The 23,786-nt window shown below is 46.1% G+C and overlaps 1 protein-coding gene across 1 annotated transcript in view; it reads right to left on the bottom strand.

The window, feature by feature from the left end:
* Window positions 1–21,413, bottom strand: part of PADI4 (peptidyl arginine deiminase 4) — a 37,134-nt gene extending 15,721 nt beyond the window's left edge. The window contains exons 1-6 of the mRNA XM_059137240.1: window positions 21,309–21,413; window positions 7,349–7,529; window positions 5,140–5,206; window positions 3,083–3,150; window positions 1,780–1,897; window positions 249–374 (exon numbers count right to left, since the gene is read on the bottom strand). Coding sequence (XP_058993223.1) covers window positions 249–374; window positions 1,780–1,897; window positions 3,083–3,150; window positions 5,140–5,206; window positions 7,349–7,529; window positions 21,309–21,400 — 652 coding nt within the window. The 5' untranslated portion in view covers window positions 21,401–21,413. The remainder of the gene's footprint in view (window positions 1–248; window positions 375–1,779; window positions 1,898–3,082; window positions 3,151–5,139; window positions 5,207–7,348; window positions 7,530–21,308) is intronic.
* Between the last annotated feature and the right edge of the window lie 2,373 nt (window positions 21,414–23,786).

Genomic DNA, 23,786 nt, shown 5'->3' with positions numbered 1-23,786 from the left:
AGTCCTGGGGAGGGAGCTCCTCTGGTCTCACCAGCACCAGACACCAGCTTCTTGTTTCTTTGCATTTCGTCTGCCTGCCCTTTCTAGAAGGGAGAGAGGCAGGGATGTCCACCTTGCTCACTGCTGTATCTCTGGTTCTTAGAACGTGCTACTGAACAGGGGCTCAGGAATTATTGGCTGAAGGGGGGTGAGAGGGGGCTGTGCCAGGGCAGGAAGGGGACCCCAAGTGAATGTCGAAGGCAACTCACGGCTGGCTTGAAACACCCTGACTTTGTCCATCTCTGACTTGGACACATGGAGGAGCAGCCGGTGCTTGGTGAAGAAGTCCCTGGGGGTGTTGGTGTTCAGAGTCATCGGGGACATGTCCTGCAGGTCTGGAATGAGAAGACCCTCTCCTCTCTCACGGCTCCCCTCAGACCCCACCCCCCTCAACCCTGTCGCCTGGTTTGATCTTCATCACGCCCTTGCCAGGATTTAAATAATGATTTTCATTTTGGAATGAGCTTAGGAGGCAAGCTCGGTGAAGCAGGGGCCACGGCTGGCTTGTTGATTGCTCTGTCCCCAGCCCCCAGAGCCTAGAAGCATCTAGAAGCGCCGAGAACAAGGACTAGGGCATGACAGTGTGCTGGGTAACTATTTGAGTGGATGTGTTTTTCCTCTGGGCCGGAGTGGGAAGTGAACCAGCCCGAATGATAGCCAACACAGGTGTGGGGAGAGGGAAGCTGGACAGGGGTCTCCTCTGGGCATTAGCTCCCGGGTGAAGGGAATCAGAGGTGGTGGGTTCGAGCCCTGGATCTGTGGGATCCTGGGAGGTATTTCATCTCTCCGTGTCTCTGCTTCCTCGTCAGTAAACAGAGCTAAGGGTCGTGTCCATGCACAGGGGAGGGTGAGGTCATGTGTATGAAGGGCTTACTGCGGCAGCCCGCATCCCAGGAGCACCCATGAAGGGTACTGGCTCTTTTGATTAGGGCCGGGCACTTCATAGGGGCTGCTCCTTGGCATCAGGCAGAGACAGTTGCATGCAACTTCCAAATGCATCCATTTCTATGCTGCGTGTGCAGCTTCCCGGGAAGGCCAGCGCTGCCGCCGTGGCTGGCCGACGTCCCTCCCCCAGAGCCCTCCTGCATCCCAGCCACACTTCAGAGGGGTGCTGCTGGCGGAGACCCTACGCCCACCACCATCCTTGTGTCTCTCCGTGGTGTCAGGGTGCCTGATTCCACATCCGGAGCCTGTGACTTACTGGCTATGTGGCCTTAAGCAAATTGCTTCAGTTTCCCCATCTGTAAAATAGGGCTGAGGACAGTATGTACTTCCAAGCCTTGTACTGAAAGACCAGATGGGTTAATTCTGAAGAGGTCAGAGCAGTGTCCGGCATGGGGCACGGGCTCGGGGCTGCTCTGACGGGGCTTTGGGGCGGAGTTTGGCTTTCATTTTGAATGATTTTGGGTCCCAGCTTTGACCCAAGAGCAGAAATTTAGATTGGGCCATGGACCGGAGCATGGGTCCTGGAGGAGGCATTGGGAGACTCAGTCCTGGTCCTGGCTCTTCTCTGGCTACTGTGTGACCTTGGGTGAGTCACTTACCCTCTTCGGGACCTTGTCCATTCTTCTTCTTATGCAATGGACAAGCTAACAAGAACATGCTTTCTTTAAACCCCATCTCTGAGGGCTGTTACCAAGCTCAGGCTGCATAGACAAAAGGACTTTACAAAAAGACCAACCAAGCTCTATTTCCATGAGCTCTCTGGGCAGGGGGACGCTGAGGGCCGGGGGTCCTCACCTTGACTGTCCAGCACATCATTGTCCTTGCAGTCCATGGTGGAAGATTTGGGATTGTCTCTGTCACAGTTCACCAGCAGGATGGCGCCTTGCCCGCGTGGGCCCCAGGTCCAGGTCCTCTGTGGACACCCAGCACAGACGGGCCACATCTAGAAACCTGCATATGTCCCTCCAGCTCTTGGGGGAAGCATAACCGCTCTCTGCAGCCCCTCACGAGCCTTGTGTGGTTTACAGATCTTGCTTCCACATCAGCGAATTCTTTAGCCCCAAGAGGGGAATGTTCGCCTGTTCCAAAAATCCTAAACACGGTCACCAAAAACGCAATTGAACCACTTCAAAAAACGACCCCCAAGATAGTAAAATTTATTTTAACAGCTTAAAAAAAAAACCCAAACTGTCAGATTGGCAAACTGGACTAAGCTAAATATTCATGCCAAGATCCTAATCTAAATCGTTACTCTTATGTGAACTCTTCATTACTCATTCGCCAAAGTGTGGGTACTATTCTTAGCAGCCAGTTGCTGTCCCTCCAAAGATTAAAGCAAATTCAGCAGCCCCTCCCAGCAGGGATCTAATAGGGATGACGTCTTCTATTTGCAGGACTGCGTTGGCCCCCTGGGAATGACTGCATTCTAGGAGGGACAGAAAGACAGATTCCACTCCTAGAGCCATAATCCCTCCCTCCGCTTTTAGCTGACCCCACGGAGGGATCTTCATCTTTTGACAGGACATATCCTCCTAAAGGGCACACCAGCATTAAGCTGTACAGGCAGCTTGGGGATTTCAGGAACACCCTGGGCTTTGTCCTCAGATCCAGGTAAGGCTACCTTTATGCCGCACCTCTTAACCCTCCGTTGTCTTTCAGCAACAGACTTTGGCTGTCCCAGTGCAGCTCCTTCCCTCTTCTGCCCCCTGCCAGTTCTCCCTTTCTCTGCTCTTCACTCCCTGTGGGCAGCACCGTGGGGACCTCTCCCCCTAGCTAGGGAAACCCGGGCATGGGGGGATTTTTTTCCCCCCAGAGTTAAGAACTGCCAGCAAATTTTTTCTCTGCTGGGCATTAACCTGATGACTCTATAGTTTCTAATTTGCACAACATGTTCTCAGAACTCACAACCGGTGAAAATCTAGTTTTGCAAAAGAGATGGGAAATACGTAAATCAAAATGGAAAGGGTGTTTTTTTGTTTTCTCCTTTGCCTTGTTCTTCCTGGAGGGACAGACGGCCATTCATGCCATCACCACCAGAGGGCGCAAGAGGAGACCCCAGCAGAGGTAGCACCTGGAGTGTCGGGAGGCTTGAGCATACCTGGCCCTTCTTGGCACCGATGGGCTTCACTTTGCCAGTGCGGGTGATGTCCGTGCTCAAGGAGATTTCTGCAGCCCCACCGAGTAAGAGGAGAGGGTTGGTGAATGTACAAGGTCAAGGCACTCAGTGTGGTCCCCGGGAGATTGTCTGCCCCATGGCTTCTCTCCCTCCCCTTCCGAGGAGGCACGAATTCAAAGACACCCCCATGTCTCCAAAGAAGATGTTTAATGGCAACCCAAAGAGCAGAGCTGGAGCTTCTGACCACACCCATTCTCCTTGGCAGGGGTTTGGGGGGCCTCGCCACAGCTGTGATGCCAACCAGATCCTACACATCTGGCGACTTTCAGGGGCTCAGAAAGAATTCAGAAAGATTTCCTGGCCACCCCAATGGGATGCTTGGAGCCAAACTCCTGGAAGGACACCTAACCAGGTTCTCAAAGTCCTCTGGCCCCAATGTTAGCCCCCAGTGACCTTGGAACCAGGGATACAGTGGTCACTCCAGCCCCACCTGGCTTTTCCTGATGTGCATTATGGCTGCAGTGGGGACAAACCATGGCCCCAAACCTACCCCCCTCTGTCCAGATGTCAGGGCTAAGAAAGCATACATCTGTTTCTAAGTCCTTCCCACCGTCATCAGAACACGTGATCACGGTCTTCCCAGTGACATAGATCTGTGTGCCCATACCGTAGGTAGTGACTTTGTGAGCTCACCATGTGAAACTGACCTGAATGAACTTTTAAACACACCCATAGCCATATTTTAGCATCAGGCCAGAGCAGCATAGAGTTTAGTGCTCTGGATTACTGGCTCCTTCACTAGCCAGCAGCATGAACTTAGGGAGATCTGTCTACGTCTTGTGCCTCAGTTTCCTCATCTGTAAAATGAGATATAATAGTACCAACTTCATGGGATTGTTGTAAGGTTGGTTTTTTTTTTTTAAGATTTTATTTATTTATTTGAGAGATAGGGAGAGAGAAAGAGCACAGGCAGGGCCAGGGGCAGAGGGAGAAGCTGACTCCTCAGTGAGTGAGGGGCTGGATATGGGGCTTGGTCCGGGGACACTGGGATCATGACCTGAGCCGAAGGCAGATGCTTAACCACTGAGCCACCCAGGGATCCCAGGATTGTTGTAAGGTTCAAAGGTAAAGTCTTAGCAGAGTGCCTGGTATAGAATTAGTGCTATATTATTTGTATTATTTAAATGTGCTCTAATGAAATGAATGTGTATTTACAAATGAAACTCATTAACGAAATGAAAGCTGAAATTTTCACATGCTATTCTGATACTTAATGCACATTTTTTTTAATTAATTAAAATTTTTTTTAAAGATTTTATTTATTTATTTCACAGACAGAGATCACAAGTAGGCAGAAAGGCAGGCAGAGAGAAAGGGGAAAGCAGTCTCCCTGCTGAGCAGAGAGCCCAATGTGGGGCTCGATCCCAGGACCCTGGGATCATGACCTGAGCTGAAGGCAGAGGCTTTAACCCACTGAGCCACTCAGGTGCCCCCTTAATGCACATTTAAATGGTAATGATAATCATATAATATTATTGTTCAAGATGAGTTCAAGTTAGAAAATTATTTTATTTAAAGAAGAATGTTAAATAAATATGAGTGTAGTCAGATCGTTGGTATGGCAAAATGGTGAAGACAAGATGTAAGTCATGGCATTTGGGGAACATCAGTCTATATATTATTGTATAAGACAGTGTCATCATCTACTTTTTTTATAAATATTTGAAGTGTCAAAAAGGTATAGAGACTCATATGTGGAAAATCCATATACCACCACTTATGTTGAGAAAATATTAACATATGATGGAACTCCCTGGAAATGCTCTCTCTCTTGCCCCAGTTGATTTACTTTATGGCTCACCAACTGGGGAGGGAATATTTATGAACCACAAGATGTATAACTAGCAAGAAAATTGTCCCTTTTCTCTTCTCAGTCTAAAGTAAGCTCCAGAATATAGTTTCTCCTGGAGAGACACCTTGCAAAGGTGTGTGTATGTGGAGAGGGGCAGTGGCATCCCAAGAACCCGGTCATCACTTACCAACACTGGTGACATAGAGCAGGGCTTGGACGGGGTTGATCTTGGGTCCATAATATGAAATCTGAACCTAAAAGACAGAGCAAACCATGAAGGTCTTTTCTTAGTCATTCAACAGACACTAACTGGACTCCTGCTCTGTGCCAGTCCAGGGTGAGATGCTGAGAAGACAGGGTGAGTAAGAGGTGGTACCAACCTATAGAAACACCCAACTGATGTGCATGGGGGGGGGGAAATAACTCAAATACTTATGATACTTAGATGAGGGTCCTGTGGGAGCCCAGAAATGGAAGGGCTGAGCCAACCTGGGTAGTATCAGGGAGATACACTCTGAGGGACGAGTAGGAGCTCAGCAGCCAGAGACATGGTGGAGGGGGCATCAGTGGGAGGGCACTTGCTGTAAGCCATAGAAACTGGCTCCAGCAAGCAGAAGGGGTGGAGAGGACCTGCAGAACCAGATCTTGGAAAGGCTGGAGCCGGAGCCTTCTGGGGATCTGGACAGTGGGAGCTTTGGGGAGCTGGTCTCTTCAGTGCTGGTGAAGATCAAAAAACACCAACCCTTACTGCCCAGGGTTCAAAATCCAGGAAGAGTGGATCTGACTGACCCACCCTGACCAGGGGAGGGCAGAGCACCAGGATGGACACTTTGAAGTGAAAATGGCAGAGGGGAGTTTCCCCAATGTAAAACCAAAGAGCCAGAAGAAGAGGCTCTCCTGAGGGGATAGACTGAAGGGTTTGGGTCTGTCCTGAGGGGAGTGGGGATCCAGGGAAATGTCACAGCCACCATCACTTCATGTCTAGACCATGGCACCAGCCTCTAGTCGACTGCCTGGATCCAGTCTACTCAGGACACTGCGGCCAGCAGGGTCTTTCTAAGACAAATGCAAACTTGTTATTCCCTAGATAGTAGGTTTTCACTGGCTTCCTGTTGCCCTCAGAAAGTGAGGTCCCTGATGCCAAACTCTCTAATACTGGCTACCTCTGTCCCCCAATTCCATCTTCACCCTCTTTTCTTGCCATACATCTCTTCCTCAGTTTCCCCAGCACATGCCTGACCATCTCTTCCTCTAGAGTGTACACACAGGCCACATATCCCATATAGAGTTCTCACTCTGATTTCCCTCTCTTAGGCAGATCATTCCTACCTCCTTCAGCTTGCCACTTCTTCCAGGAAGTCTTCTTTGGTTGCATATACCACCACTTATGTTGAGAAAATATTAACATATGTATTTATGTTACATAATACTTTGAGGCTCAAGTTCTATGCTTCTATAGTAGGCAAGTACTCTCTGTCCCAAGGGAAGACTGAATGGACTGTCCTGCTGGAAACAACTGCTCATTGGCCCAGATCTCTGTGGGAACCCCAGAGGATCTTGTTGAGCTTATCTATAGTCAGAGGGGTGGAGTGGGTTGAGTGGTGGTCCCCAAAAACATATGTCCACATCCAAATTCCTGAAACCTGTGAATGTGACCTTATTTGGAAAAAAGGTCTTTGCAGATGTAGTTAAGGGTCTTGAGATGAGATCATCACGGATTATCCAGGGAGACCTTAAATCCAGTGACTAGGGTCCTTATAAGAGTGAAGCAGAGGGAGAGTTGACAGCGTGGGGAGGGAGAACAAGACCATAGAAGCAGAGACTAGAGTTTAGGAAGCTGAAGGAGGCCAAGAACTGGTTCTTCCAGAGCCTCCAGAAGGAGTGATGCTCTGAAGACACTTTAATTTTGAACTTCTGTTCTCCAGAGAGAATACATTTCTGCTGATTTAAGCCAGTAGCTTCTGGTCATTTGTCCAGCAGCCACAGGAAGTGGGCATGGACCAGAGCTTCCCAGGGCTTCCTTAGCACTCACCACCTCTTATAACAACTTACCTGTATTTTACCCATAGGTTGTAAGCCCCATGCAGGCTGCAACCTCACCTGTCCTGTTCCCTTCTCTATCCCCAGTGCCTGGCAGTGCCTGGCATGTAGGAGGTGAATACTAAACATTTGCTGAATGGAGGAATTTAGTAAAAACCCAGCTTCCATAACCCTCCAACATCCCTGTATTGTCTGCCAGGATTCTATGGCTGGAACGGTCTCCATAGTATCCAGAAAAGGGGACGCTCTGCCAGGGTTGGGGCTGTGGGTCAGTACGGGGTGGACCGTGAGCAGCTGACCTGCTGCCACCTGCTGACCTCCTCCCACACATCCCACCCCACGGCTACCACACTCACCTTCTGGTCACCTGTGCTACTGCTGGCAGCTTTCATCCTCAAGCTCACTTCCAGGCTAGGGTCCAGGGACCACTTGGAGGAACCTGTGGTATTCTTCTTGGCTGGAGGGCCGTGGGCAACATCCACGACCACTCCTGGGGATGCATTGATGCTGAAGGATGTGTAGCCTGTGGGGGCAGAGCTGTGGAAGAGACAATAGGGAGGAAAGAGGGGCTCAGTGAGGGCCCTCCACTGCTCTCCCAACATTCTTCCCTTTCCCCCCAGCAACAGTAAACCCCACATGGTAGCCAGTCAACTCTGACCATGGAAATGAAGTACTGTGAGGTTGTTGGTAGGTAGCGAGAAACAAAAAAGAAATTTTCCTGACCTGAAGAGGTTACACTTGGGCTAGGAGAATTGCAGAGGGATGGACACACAGAGCAGCACAAACTGCTGCTTCTGGCATATGGCACACCGGTACTCTGAAGGACCTTCCCCTTGCAAAACAACTAGATCATGATTAAAATATACTTTTTAGAGCATACTGAAATCATGACATAAGAGAGATCTCCAAGGACTCCCTTCTCTGTGTGCATCCACACACATACACACACATACACACCATGGAGGTTAATTTGAGGAACACTGAAAACAAAGAGGAGATATTAAAGATATCCAGAAAGAAGAGTCAGGTCACCTATGAAGGAATTACTATTAGATTAAAAGCAGGTTTCCCAATAGCAACAACAAAATCCAGAAGACAACTGAATAACATCTGCAAAGTATTTTGGAAAAAGTATTTTACTTTGAATTGTATACCCCACAAAATTTTATACATATACATAAATATATGTATATATATAAATAAATATAAATAAAGATTTTTAAAATTTATTTGAGAGAGTGAGAGAGAGAACATGAGTGATGGGGAGGGGTAGATGGAGAGGGAGAAGCAGACTCCTTGCTGAGCAGGGAGCCTAATGTGGGGCTTAATCCCAGAACTCCAAGATCCTGACCTGAGCTGATGACAGATGCTTAACTGACTGAACCATCCAGGTCCCCCGATAAAAAACTGTAAAAATAAAAATACCAAAAAGGTAAAAACAAGTCCAAATATATGTATAATCAAAATAAGTGTCACTGTATCAATGTTACCAGTTAAAAGAGAGTTTTGACTATAAAGAAACAAAACTCAGCTATATGAAATTTGTAAGAGGCATACCTAAAATATAAAGATCCAGAAAAGATGAAATTTAAAGGAAAGGAAAAACATACATTAGGCCAATACTGACCAAAAGAGGGTTGGGGTGGGTATATTAATATCAGATAAAGTTAATTTTTAGATTAAAAAAACACTATTAGCAATAGAGAGGAACACAACCTAATAATTTAAGGCTCAATTCACCCAGAAGATATTTCTAAACTTGTATGCACCTAATAACATAGCTCCATATACATATAAGGCAAAACTGATAGAAATGCAGGGAGAAGTTGACAAACCCATCATCACAGTTGAAGACTGTAAGTCTTCTTTCTCAATCAACAATAGATTAAGCAGATGAAAAAATTAGTAACAAAATTAACAAGCTTGATTTGTTACGCATATATGGAATTCCTTGCTCCACAACTGGTAAATATATTGCGCACATGGATCAATAAAAAAACATTGATTTCATAGTTAACCATCCAAGCAAGTTGCAGCAAATGTTAAAGGATAGGTCATATACAGCATAGGTAGCACAATCTTTGATCAGAATATGACTAAGTTAGGAGTCACTAATATAAAGTCCATTTTTAAGCCCCATACATTTGGAAATCTAAAAACCAGACTTATAGGTAATTTACAAGTCAATGGACAATTAATGGAAATTAAATAATAATACTTAGGATTGAGCAATATTTAAAATACTACATTTCAAAACTTTTGGGGGAGCTAAAGGTGTTGCTTTGTGCCTTAAATGCTTAGATCTTCAAAAAGAAGAGAAAAGTTAAAAAATAAGTATATAGGACAAAACAGAAAAACCGAATAGAATGTAATCTCCCAAAACACAGAAAATAAAGATGGTAGAAATCCGTGAAATATAAAACAAGTAAATCAACAAAGCAAAAATAGACTAATATAACTGGTAAACTTCTGGCAAGATTGATCAAGGGAAAAAATAAGAAAAATGAAAAAAAAATCCCCACAGGAAAGGCAGATTATTTTGTAGATAGTTGATAAAAGGTAACAGAACCCAACAGCATGATTATCTGTAACATCCCCTCCAAATTTTAAACCCTAAATTAAAAAAAAATACTAAGAATTCAATAAGGCAGATAATAAGGTGGAGAGGCAAAAATCAGTTGCATTTCTGTACAGCAGCAGTAAATAGTTAGAAAAATAATTTTTATAAATAGATATATAATTTACATTAGGAAAAAACACTGTAAAGTACCTAGGATAAATCTAACAAAAGATATGAAAGGATTTTATGGAGAAAACCAAACCTATTGAAAACATTAGAGAAGACCCAAATTAATAGAAGGAAATAACATGGAATTCCAGGACATTTCATGGAACTTGACAAGTTGATTCCAGGAGTGACATGACAAACCAAGGGATTAACACAATCAAAGTACTCCTTAAGGAAAAGAAGCAAAAGGTAAGGGACTTGCTATACCAGGTACGAGTTACCAGGAAGCTATGGATGGTGCTATAATGGCTCAGGCAGGGACAAATGACAGATGTAACTTAAGAGAGATTCTCCCTGAAAGGTGAAACCTCCTATACTGAATGCAAGCTGGGGCAGTTGCTCTGGAAAACAGTATGGAGGTTCCTCAAAAAGTTGAAAATAGAGCTACCCTATGACCGAACAATTGTGCTACTGGGTATTTACCCCAAAGATACAAATGTAGTGATCTGAAGGGGCACCTGCATTCTAATGTTTATAGCAGCAATAGCCACAGTAACCAAACTATGGAAAGAGCCTAGATGTCCATCAGCAGATGAGTGGATAGATGTAGTACACACACACACACACACACACACACACACACACACACACACACTGAAATATTATGCAGCCATCAAAAATGAAATCTTGCCATTTGCAATGACACAGATAGAACTAGAGGGTATTGTGCTAAGTGAAATAAGTCAACCAGAGAAAGACAAGTTTCATATGACTTCACTGATATGAAGAATTTGAGAAACAAGAGAGAGGATCATAGAGGAAGGGAGGGAAAAATGAAACAAGATGAAACCAGAGAGGGAGACAAACCATAAGAGATTCTTAATCTCAGGAAACAAACTGAGGGTTGCTAGAGTGGAGGAGGGTGGGAGAGATAGGGTGGCTGGGTGATGGACATTGGGGAGGGTATGTGTTATGGTGAGCACTGTGAATTGTGTAAGACCTATACCCCTGAAAAAAATAATACATTATATGTTAATTAAAGAGAGAGAGAGAGAGAGAGAGAGAGAGAGATTCTCCTTGACCTGTCTGAAGTGATCTTGTAAATAAGCAGGCAAAGGGAAGATTATGTAACAAATGGTGGTGGAACAATTGCTCGCTCATAGGGAAAATAGTTAAATTGGATAAATAATTAAATCGATCCCATCCTCACACCATATACCAAAACAAGCTCCAGGTGGATTTAAGGCTTAAAAATGAAAAGTAATAATTTGAATTTTTTAAAAAATAGATTTTATTTTTTAGAGAAGCTTTAGGATAACAGCAAAATTGAGTGGAAGGTACAAAGATTTTCCATATATCTCCTGCCCTCCACCCCCATGCACAGCCTCTCTCATTATCAGCATCATCCACTGGAGTGGTACACTCGTTAAAATTGATAGGTCTATCATAATCATCCAAAGTCTGCAGTTTACATTATGTTTTGCTTTTGGTGTTGTACAGTCTATGAATTTAAACAAATGTATGCATGGTGACATGTATACACCATTATGGTATCATACAGAATAGTATCATTGCCCTGAAAATCCTCTGTACTTGTGATTGAGTTCCAGTTTCAAAGCATTATGGTCCAAGAATATGCAGGGAATAATCTCAATCTTTTGGTATCGGTTGAGACCTGACTTGTGACCCAGTATGTGGTCTATTCTAGAGAAAGTTCCATGTATGTTCGAAAAGAATGAGTATTCTGTTGTTTTAGGGTGGAATGTTCTGTATGTATCTACGTACTCCATCTGGTCCAATGCATCATTCAAAGCTCTTGTTTCTTTGTTGATTTTCTGCTTAGAGAATCTGTCCATTGCTGAGAGTGGGGTGTTGAGGTCACCTACTCTTAGCATATTATTATCAATATGTCTCTTTATTTTGGTTAATAGTTGGCATATGTAGTTGGCTGCTCCCTTGTTGGGGGCATAGATATTTACAATCATTAGATCCTCTTGTTCGATAGCCCCTTTTAGCATGATATAGTGTCCTTTTGTATCTCTAACTACAGTCTTTAGCTTAAAATCTAATTTGTCTGATATGAGAACTGCTACCCCAGCTTTCTTTTGAGGTCCATTGGCATGAAAAATGGTTCTCCATCCCTTCACTTTCAGTCTGGATGTATCTTTAGGTTCAAAACGAGTCTCTTGTAGACAGCATATGGATGGGTCCTGTCTTTTTATCCAATCTGCAACTCTGTGCCGTTTCATGGGAGCATTTAGGCCATTCACGTTGAGAGTGATTATCGATAGATAGGATTTTATTGTCATCATGTTTCCTGTGAAGTCTTTGTTTCTATAGGTAGTCTCTGTAAATTTCTGCTCTATGTCACTCTTGCGGATCTTTCTCCTTTTATAGAAACCCCCTTAATATTTCTTGCAGGGCTGGCTTTGTGGTCACATATTCTTTCAGTTTCTGCTGGTCTTGGAAGCTCCTGGTCTCTCTGTCCATCTGAATGACAGCCTTGCTGGATAAAGTATCCTTCAAAATCCTAGAGGAGAACATAGGCAGTAACCTTTTGACATAGGTCACAGCAACTTCTTTCAAAATAGGTCTCCAAAGGCAAGGGAAACAAAAGTAAAAATGAACTTTTGGGACTTCATCAATATAAAAAGGTTCTGCACAGCAAAGGAAACAGTCAACAAAAAGAAGAGACAACCCACGGAATGGGAGAAGATATTTGCAAATGACACTACAGATAAAGGGCTGGTATCCAAGATCTATAAAGTACTTCCCAAACCAAACACCCAAAAAACAAATAATCAAGTCAAATAATGGGCAGAAGACACGAACAGACACTTTTCCAAAGAAGATGCATAAATGGCTAGCAGACATATGAAAAAATGTTCATCATCATTAACAATCAGGGTGATTCAAATCAAACCCACATTGAGATAACACCTTACACTAGTTAGAATGGCAAAAAATTGAGAAGACAAGAAAAAACAATTGTTGGAGCGGTTGTGGAGAAAGGGGAACCCTCTTACACTGTTGGTGGGAATGCAAGTTGGTGCAGTCACTTTAGAAAAACTGCTTTCCATGACCCCACCCCCCACCCCGCCCTGGCCTCCTTCTTTGCCTGCTTGTTCTCTCTCTCTTTGTGTGTCAAAAAAAATTTTTTTTAATCTTTTAAAAAAAAAGTTTAAAATAGGGCAATTGCACTACTGGGTATTTACCCCAAAGATACAGATGTAGTGAAAAGAAAGGTCATATGCACCCCAATGTTTATAGCAGCAATGTCCATAATAGCCAAACTGTGGAAAGAGCTGAGATGCCCTTCAACAGGTGAATGGATAAAGATGGTGTGGTCCATATATACAATGGAATATTACTTAGTCATCAGAAAAGATGAATACCCAACATTTGCATCAACATGGATGGGACTGGAGGAAATTATGTTGAGTGAAATAAATCAAGCAGAGAAAGTCAGTTATCGCATGGTTTCACTTATTTGGTGGCACATAAAGAAAAACATGGAGGACATTAGGAGAAGTAAGTGGAAAATGAAGGGGGTAGAATCAGAGGGGGAGACGAACAATGAAAGACTATGGACTCTGGGAATCAAACTGAGGGTTTTAGAGGGGAGGGGGTTGTACGGGATGGGTGAGTCTGGTGATGGGTATTAAGGAGGGCATGTACTGCTTGGAGCACTTGGTGTTATATACAAACAATGAATCATGGAACACTACATCAAAAACTAATAATATACTCTATGGTGACTAACATGATTTTAAAAGTTATACCAAAAAAAAAAAAAATCCTCTGTGTTCTGCCTATTTATCCCTCGTTTTCCCAACCCCTGGCAACTGCTGATCTTTTACTGTTGCCATAGTTTTGTCTTTTCCAGAATGTCATATAGTCAGGATCACATGGTATGTAATCTTTTTAAAAATTATTATTATGTTATATTAGTCACCACACAGTACATCATTAGTTTTTTATGTAGTGTTCCATGATTTATTTTTTTTAAAGATTTTATTTGTTTGACAGACAGAGATCACAAGTAGGCAGAGAGGCAGGCAGAGAGAGAGAGGAGGAAGCAGGCTCCACACTGAGCAGAGAGCCCGATGCCGGGCTCGATCCCAGGACCCTGAGATCATGACCCAAACTGAAGGCAGAGGCTTTAACCCACTGAGCCACTCAGGCACCCCCATGATTCATTTTTTTGCATATAAACCCAGTGCTCCATGCAATCTGTGTCTTCCTTAACACCCGTCACTGGGCTCACCCCCACTGCTCCCTTCTAAAACTCCCAGTTGTTTCCCAGAGTCCATAGTCTCTTATGGTTCATCTCCCCCTCTGATTTCCCCCTCTTTCATTTTCCCCTTCCTTCTCCTAATGTCCTCCATGTTATTCCTTATGTTCCACAAACAAGTGAAACCATATGATAATTGACTTTCTCTGCTTGACTTATTTCACTCAGCATAATCTCCTCCAGTCCCATCCAGGTTGATGTAAAAGTAGTTCATCCTTTCTGATGACTGAGTAATATTCCATTGTATATATGGACCGCAACTTCTTTATCCACCCATCTGTTGAAGGGCATCTCAGCTCTTTCCACAGTTTGGTTATTGTGGACATTGCTGCTATGAACATTGGGGTGCATATGGCCCTTCCTTTTACTACATCTGTATCTTTGGGATAAATACCCAGTAGTGCAATCATTGGGTCATAGGGTAGCTATGTAGTCTTTTCAGATTGGCTTCTTTCTTACTAATATCCATTTTAAGTTTCCTCCATGCCTTTTTATGGCTTGATAGCTCATTTCTTTTTAGCACTGAATAACATTCCATTGTCTGAATGGACTGCAGTTTCTTTATCCATTCACCTACTGAGAGACTTCTTGGTTGCTTCCAAGTTTTGGCAATTATGAACAAAGCTGCTATAAATATCAGTGTGCAAATTTTGTGTGGACATAGGTTTTCAACCTCTTTGGGTAAATACCAAGGAGTGCAATTACTGGACTGTATGGTAAGAGTATGTTTAATTTTGTAGGAAACCACCAAATCGTCTTCCAAAGTGGCTGTACCATCTTGCATGATCACCAATGGTGAAATGAGAATTCGTATTCTTCCACATCCTCTCCAGCATTTGGTGCTCTCAGTGTTCTGGATCTTGGTCATTCTAATAGGTGTGAAGTGGCATCTTATGGTTGTCTTAATTTGCATTTCCTGGATGACATATCATGGGGAGCATCTTTCCCACATGCCTACCTTCCATCTGTGTATCTTCTTTGGTGAGGTGTCTGTTAAGATCTTTAGCCCATTTTTCAACCAGGTGGTTTGTTATTGTTGTTTTAAAGTTCTTTGTAAGTTTTTGATAACAATCCTTTATTAGATGTATCTTTTGTTAATATTTTCTTCCAGTCTGGGGCGCCTGGGTGGCTCAGTGGGTTAAGCCGCTGCCTTCGGCTCAGGCCATGATCTCAGGGTCGTGGAATCGAGTCCCGCATCAGGCTCTCTGCTCAGCAGGGAGCCTGCTTCCTCCTCTCTCTCTGCCTGCCTCTCTGCCTACTTGTGATCTCATTCTGTCAAATAAATAAATAAAATCTTTAAAAATATATATATTTTTCCTCCCAGTCTGTGGTTTGTCTTCCTTATTCACTTGGCAGACTTTTTTAGAGCAGAACTTTTAAATTTTAATGAAGTCCAACTTATCAATTCTTTCTATTCTTTTCTGGATTATGCCTTTTGTATTTTACCTAAAGAGTCATTGTCAAGGTCATCTAGAGTTTCTCCTATACTACCTTGAGAATTTTATAGTTTTCTGTTTTACATTTAGGTCTATGGCCTATTCTGAGTTAATTTCTGTGAAGGATGTAAGGTCTGTGTCTAGATTCCTTTTTTGAATGTAAATGTCCAGTTGTTCCAGCACCATTTGTTGAAAAAACTTTTTTCCCATTGTATTGTCTTTGCTTTTTGACAAGGGTCAGTTGATTATATTTACATAGATCCATTTTTGGTTCTCTATTCTGTTCTATTTATTTACTTCTCTATTCCTTTGCCAATACCACACTCGCTTGATTATAGATTTATAATAAGTCTTTATAATATAGTTTCAGCCCTCCAACTTTATTATTCTCCTTCAAAACTGTTAGCTATTCTGAATTTTTTCCCTCTCCATAGAAACTTTAGAATCAGTTTGTTGACATCCAGAAAATGGGATTGCACTGAATCTATACATCAAGCTGGGAAGAACATCCTGGCAATGTTGAATCTTCCTATCCATGAACATGGAATATCTCTTCAATTATTTACTTCTTTGATTTCTTTCATCAGGGTCTTGCCATTTCCTCATATAGATATTATACATACCTAAGTATGTATACCTAATACCTAAATACATAAGTATTTAATTTGGGGAGTACAAATGTAAATGGTACTGTGTTTTTAATTTTCAAACTCCACTTGTTTGTTGCTGGTAGGTAGGAAAATGATGGACTTTTCTACATTAACACTGTATTCTATAGCTTTGCCATAATTGCTTTTTAGTGTTTTTTGGGGGGAGGGTTAGGGTTTTTTTTTGTTGTTGTTGTTATTAATTCATTTGAAGTTTCTACATAGATGACCTTGTCATCTGTGAAGAAAGATAGGTTTATTTCTTTCTTTCCAAAATTAGTATCTCTCTTATTTCCTTTTCTAGTCTCATTGCATTTGCTAGAAATTTTAGTATGATGTTGAAAAGCAGTAGTGAGTGGAGACATCTTTACCTTTCTCCTCATTTTAGTGGGAAAGCTGCAAGTTTCTCACCATTAGGTTGATGTTATCTGTAGGGTTTTTTGTTGGTAGACTATCAGGTCGAGGAAATTCCCCTCTAAATTTACTGAGAGTTTTATCATAAACAGGTGTTTGCATCTTTTAAAAGAAGATGACACAAGCATCTTTGTGTCCTTTCTTCAACAAGGCATAAAACCAATAAACATTAAAGAAAAGATTTTAAGTTCAACTAGAAGAGAATAAATAACTTCTGTTCATCAAAAGACACTATAAAGAGAAAAGACTTAGCATCATCTACAGAGAAGATATTCTTGACATCAAACCGAAAATGTTTAGCACCTAGAATATGTGAAGAACATGGGTGAATCGATATGAAAAAAATAACTCAATAGAAAAAAAAAATAGCCAACAATATGAACAGGTATTCAGAGAGGCTGCAACAGAAAAGGATGGCAAACATGTGAAGAGTCACTCCATCCCACTCATGAGTAAGGAAACAAAAATATCCAGGCCATAGCGGGACAGGGATACTACTGTGACTGGACTGGTGAAAAATAACACTGTGGACAGTTCAAAGGCAACCCTAACACACTGCTCAGAGGAATGTGAACTTTATCACTCTGTAAAACAACTTGGTGTTCTGTTTGAAGTCAAACATCGGCCCGCCCCAAACCCAGCAATCCACCGCAAGGCAGACACCCCAGAGCATCCCTGGCACGTGTCCACCAGGAGACATGTCCGGGATCGTTCGGAGCAGCACTTTCTGTAACAGTGAGTGACCCACAGACAGTGGAAGGACTAGAGCATCGTAGCAGATTTAGACCATGATGGAGGCTCCCTGGAAAGGCAGAGCTCACTCCCCAAGGACGCAAAGATGTGTGTTAGAATTGTGTTTTCTGTTTTTATTCTTGCCATAAAGTTCTTAATCTCTATATCAAAAGCTACATGTATTCCTTCTACAGAATTAGGAAAACACAGGAAAAGTCTGTGAGAAGGAGACCTCAAAGATGGTCTCCAGTAATCCCCACCTCTGGTGCCCATACCCTTGTGTAAATCCCTCCTCAGGGAGGGTGGAAAGAGCCTCTCGAGGGCCTTCTGGCCAAAGGGAAAAACCAAAGGGATGGGTTGTCATGTCTGTGATAAGGTTACAAAAGACCCTTTCTCTGTCCCCCCATTTCTCTTCCTCTCCTCCCAACCTTGGCTTCCTCACCTTGATGGAGCAAGCCACCAACAACCATAAGAGGGGGGCCTCGAAGCAGACCCTTGCCTCAGCCAAGCCTCAACATGGTTATAACCACACGGGCACCTTGACCCTGACCGCTGAGGCCCGAGGCAGAGGACCCAGCTAAGCCACGGAGGAGTCCTGCCCCACAGAAACAGTAAGATAATAGCCACTACTGTTTCAAGCCACTGGGTTTGTGGACTATTTGTCCCATGGTGATCTTTAGCTAATAGAGGTCTAACAAGGAAGACAGGGGGAGAGAGGCAGACAGAGAGGAAGGAAGGAAGAGAGGAAATGGAGAGAGGGAGAGAGGGAGGGAATGAGGAGGAGGGAAGAACTGCCTAGAAGAAAATGGAATATTCCCACTTAGGGACCATCATTGATGGACATTTTGATTATTTTCTTTCAGGAGACAAATTTTTTAAGTCTGTTTTGAAGGATCAAGAAGTAGATGAAAAAAGAAACATATTTCCCCTAACACTCTCCCAGTCTCTGCTCCCAGATTTCCTTTCATGTGTTACCCAGTCCCCTGCCCCCACCCCTGGCCCTCGCGCCATCCACACAAAGTCAAGCTCAGGTTCTTAGCCTTCAAGGACAGCGAGCATTTACAGAGCATTCACTCTGCTCCAGGCCCCGCACATGTTCTTCCCACACATCAGCTCGTTGACTTTTCACCACCAACCTTCTCTCCATCTCACAGGTGCCGGACTGAGGCAGAGGGCTGCAGACACCTCGCCAAGGTCAGCTTGAGGCATTGCGCGTCTCTGCGCAATGGGTCGGGATGGTGCCAGTGCCCTTCCTTCATGCGGCCTACCTCCACCTTCTCTCCATACTGCGGTCACACTGAGTTCCTCGTGCCACCCCTCACCTCCCCAGATGTACGTGTCGGTGCTGTGTGCCAGACCTTGAGCTGGGGGAACAGAGGATGGGGTGGGGGCAAGCTCTGTGGTCCCAAGGGGTCCTGGCTAGGAGAAGGGCGATTTCCTCAGCCAGAGGATCTGCTGTCCCGTTGTGGGCTCCCCCAAGTCTTCCTCGACAAGGTCACCATGCCACATCTACTGAACTCCACTAGTGGGTGTCCCTGCCACCGGGATTGGACCTGGAATGTCTGTTCTTTCCTTTGGCTGTTTTCTAGACCCTCTCAGGTCTCCAAACAAGGGACTTTCAAAAACATAAGGGGGTTTTCACTGTGAGTGGTGGGGAGCAGCCATGTGTGCTGTTGTGAGACAATCCGGAGCTGGTCTTCCAGTGATTTCTACTAGCCTCTGCAGAGCCAACACTGAGAGCTTGAGCCCCAGACAAGTGACATCATCCCTCCAACTCCTGAATCCAGCATCTCCTTCCCTATGACCCCAGGCTGGACAGCACTTAGCATCTGAGACGCTCGCCTTCAGTGGCTCACACAATCCTTACAGGAAGGGGGACTGCTCTGAGGACACTCAGCATGCCTTATGTGGTTTCATCCTCACCACGACCCAAGAGCACGGATGTTAATGTTCCCATTTTACAGGTGGGTAAACTGAGGCTTAGAGACATCCAGGCTCCCCACTGTCACACTGAGTAACTATCTGCTGAGAAGGAGACACTGGGAGGAAGAGGACAAGCCCCCTGACAGCAGCATCAGGACACCCACCATCTTCCATGGTTGGTGACTCCAGACCCTCCCCACCCACAACATTCTGGTCCTTCCAAGCCCTCTGGAAGCTGCGTGAGCTCCACCAACCAGGCAGCAGGGCCCAACAAGGCCAGTGCCACAGCACTTAGAGGCCAAGTGTGCTAGGGAAGCAAGTGAATTTGGGGTCTGGCAGTCCTGGATTTGAATTTCCTGGCTTGGTCACCTTGACTTTGCATGACCTTGAAACCTCAGTTTACTCATCTCTAAAACAGGCTCATTAGACATCACCGACCGAAGGACCTGGCACATAGTAGCCAGGGTCACGCTACCTCCCTGACTCCAGCCACGAGCATCACAGAAAGCCCTCGACGGGTTTCAATATTTGTCTCAGGTCGGTGGGATTTTGTCCAAGTATAATCAACATGCTTCTCCTTATAGGAAAAGTACTTCCCAAATGCAGAATGAAAATCACAAGCGGCAGCTCTGGAAGAGATTCCTACACCCCTGGGTCTGCTCCTGCCTCTGCAGCGCTGTCTTTCTATATCCCGGGGGGCTCTGAGCCCAGCGGTAGAGGACACGGCTCCGGCAGGGGCGTGGAGCACGCGTGTGCTGGGAGGAGGTCAGGGGAACAGAGCTGGAGAGGAGGCAGTACCAACCCCATCTGTGTTTCCAGAAGGGAATTCAGGCCACAGTCAGGGTGGTGGCTGGCTCCGGGCTGCTGTTAAGAGTGGACGGGAAGTGAGGGGGTGGGGCCCCAGAGCCCGGTTTGAATCCTGGCTCCCTCACCTACGAACCGTGTGGCTTTACATGGTTACTGGACCTCTCAGAGCCTCAGCTTCCCCTTCTGTAAAATGGGAATAACAGCACTGCCTGCCTCCTAAGGCTGATGACGGAGTCCTGTGTAGGCAGTGGGGTGGAGCCGGCAGCCATTGTCGTAGGGGATGGGCAGGGCGTGGACCGTCTCACGGAGGTAGGAGCTCACTCCTGGAAGACTCAGTGGCCTCAGGTGACATGGGTCTCTCTTTATCCTTCACCACTTGGCCTCTCTGTCTCCTGCCTCCTAGCCACAGCTCCAGACAGCACCCCAGAACTTTACTGCTGCTCCACCATGGCCCGGGGGTCAGGCACTCAGTGACACTTGGAGGAAATGTCCCAGGCACTCCTATGGCCACATACTAGGACCACAGACGTCCAGCCTGGGTGGGAGGAAGCCCGGGGCGGCCACTACGATGATCGATAATGACACTGACCATGCACACTTGCTGAGCGTCCATAGACCATTTTGCATCACTGGAGCCTGGCGCAGGCCGGGCGCATAGTAGGTGTGCAGCTGGTATTTGTTGGGTAAATGGATGCATGGGTGGATGAAAATCCACCAGCAATACGTCCGGCTCTGCGCTAAGTACTTCCGCACGCCCACAGCCTTTCCCATTCAATCCCTCTGACCACCCTACGGAGTCAGTATCGTCCCCATTTCACAGATGAGGGACCTGAAGCTCAGTTGGCCAAGGCCAGCCAGCTGGCCAACAGCAGGGACAGGTTTCCCGCCCCAGCCTCTCCCACCACACATAGGTTATTCCGCACCCGTGGAGGGAGGCTTGGCTGAGAGGTGTGGGGGGGGCGCAGGTAACGAACTGCACCGTGAACCAGGTGTGGGTCATGAAGTCCAGGGCCCCGCCTTCCTTCCAGGGCACACCTGCTGTGTGACCTTTGGCAAGTCACACACCCTCTCTGAGCTCCAAGCTGCCTCAATGGTGAAAGGCGAAGGCCCTGCTTGCCCTGTGATAATTCACCTGTGGTGAGGCCTTGGGGAGCCCTCGCCTGGAATCCAGCACATCCCAGGACCATGCGAGCCTCACCCCTCCAGCATCTCCCCTGGCAGCAGCTACAAAGGCTGCAGCCTAAAGCCTGAGCCAACCCCACGTCCTACGTCTGCAGAACCTGCTCATCCAGCATCGGTGGGCCTGTCCCCCGCCCCCAGAATGTCCCTGCTCACCCGTAGACATCCAGCTGAGTCTCGGTGCCCAGCACACACACGGCATGGGTGGGCTGCTCCGGGGTCACGTGGATCACCGCACCCTGAGCCATAATCCCGCCAGCCCGTCCCGCCAGCTGCAGGAAGCCCCTTGGCTGGTTCCTTTATAGGGCCCAGCAGAGCCATGAGTCAGCACCTGTGGTTTACAGGCTCCTTAGCCCCTCCCCACTCAGATCCCGCTGCTCTTCCTGCCCAGGAGCTGCCCCTCCGACCCGCATGAATGTCAATGTCAGAATCACGCCAAGCTGGCTCTCTTAGTCTCCTGGGAAGGATCAGGGGCTCAAGAAGCCTCGAGTGCAGGTCTGGGTCCTCACGTCACAGCCCCCTGCATGCCTGGGGCCCTGAACACCGGGGTCCATCCAACATGGGTGTCAGAGAGGAAGAGGCAAGAAAAGCAAGGAGCTCAGGGGACCGTAGCAAGGAGGTCACCCCTGGGCTATGCACTCGAGGACCGAGCTGGCTTGGGACCAGTCTCCCCAGGCTGGCCCACCCACGTGACAGCGCACCTTCTTGGGTCTGTTCTGTGCACCAGGCAGCTCTCTCTGCCCCTCACGTGGACTCACCCACTGAAGCAGGCCTGTGGGGTAAACACTATCACTCTTCCCCACCTGGTCCTCGAGGCAGCTCTTGGAGGTCGGAATCACCATGATTCCCACAGGACAGAAGAAACTGAGGCACAGAGAAGCCAAGTAATACTTCCAAGATTCCACAATGCGTAGAGTGGGCGTCCGGGCCCCAGACCGCCTTCTCAAGGCTCAAAGCCTTGCTGTGCCGCAGGTGATGTGGCCACGTGACCCTCTGGTGTGTCCACACAGCTGGCCTTAATAAGCCCACTTTCTCCAGCTGGGCCCAGGGTTAGGACTCCCCTGAGCTTCGGATGGAAGCCAGGGAGGGGGCTGTCCATTGCCAGACTTGAGAAGACCCTCACCACCAGATCCAGTCATCCTGGGGATGGGAAGGTGAGACCCAGGGGGCAGTGGTGTGCCCGCTGTCACACGGCAAATCAGCTGCAGGGCCGGGCTCTACCTCAAGCCTTAGGTCTCCTGGTGTGATTTTCTGTTTTTCCTTTTCCCCCCATTTTTCTTCAGCATTTTGGGGTTTACACTGTCTATGAAAAAGCCACAGAGAGAACAAGCCCAAAGCAGTTTTATTAATTCAACAAATACTTCTTGATTGCCTACTGTTTGCCAGGCCCTGTTTGGGACACTAAGCATGCAAAGCGAATAAAGCAGACAAATAATTCTGTCTTCGTGGAATGTTTTTTCTTTTAATAGAAAGAGACAACAGATAGGCAATAAATACAATAAGTGAATGACATAGTATATTAGCATTGTGGAAAAACGAAACAAGAGGACGTGGGATAGATTGCCATTTCAAATAGGGTGGTTAGAAAAGAGGACATCTGAGCAGACTTGAGGGAGGTGACAATGTGGATTTTGGGGAGACAATATTCCAGGTTGAGGAAAGAGCACAACTTGTGCAAAGGCCCTGAGGCAGAGACATGCCTGGAGCATGACTGGAATCCATACAGGAGGGAGTGGGGAGGGAGGGCAAAGCTAGAGGGTGCGGAGCCAGTCACAAAGGGCCTTGCGGGTGTTATGAGATGTCGCGGCCGGTGCGACAAACCGACCAGGGTCCAGAGGGTAAGAGGATGGTGAAAAGAAATTAAGAGACAAAGAGATGGGGGCAGGAGGAGCACCAGGGAGGATGTCCAATAGTGCCAATTTTATTCAAGGCTGTGAGGCATTATATAGCTAACAGAAACAATCATAAGAAAGTATCTATTTTTAGCTGATTACTAAAGAGTTTGCAACATGCACAGAAAATCCTTCAAGCTTTCCCATGATCTGTTTCCCAAGCACCAATAGCAGACCTTCTAGCGCCAGATATACTGACTTCCAGGCCACTCAAGACATAGTTTGTGTAAGCACAGCTCAGTCTTACAGTGGTGTCGTCTAGAGCCCGCGCAAGGACAGCAAGGACCAGCCAAGAATCTCTGACCCCAGCCCTATCGTCTGTATCTGACTAGCAAACCTGTGGGAAGTCACGTAGGCGCGCGCACAACACGTAGCACAGGCCCTTTCTCAGTGCTACTGGACTTTATTGACCTTAGCCTTTTGTTCGGCTATTTAGCCTTTAAAGGAGGCACAAGTCAGGGCCTGGTTTGGTCCTCGTCTCAAGCCTTAACGTGGCCTCCCACAATGAGGACTTTGGCATCTACCCCAAGTGAGAAGGAGAGACACAGGGACATTTTGGGCAGAGGAGGACCACGGTCTGATCTCTTTGGCCGCTGTGGGAGAATCAGCCACAGGGAAACCAGTGAGGAGGTTGCTGCTCTCTGGCAGGTGGTAGGTGATGGGGCCAGGCACACAGTGCTAGTGTGGAGGAGGTGAGAAGCAGTCAGATTCTGGACATTCCCTGACAATATAGCCAATAGGA

Source organism: Mustela lutreola, chromosome 10 (assembly GCF_030435805.1).
Source record: "Mustela lutreola isolate mMusLut2 chromosome 10, mMusLut2.pri, whole genome shotgun sequence".
Lineage (NCBI taxonomy): Eukaryota > Metazoa > Chordata > Mammalia > Carnivora > Mustelidae > Mustela > Mustela lutreola.
This window is presented reverse-complemented; position numbering and strand designations above follow the sequence as displayed.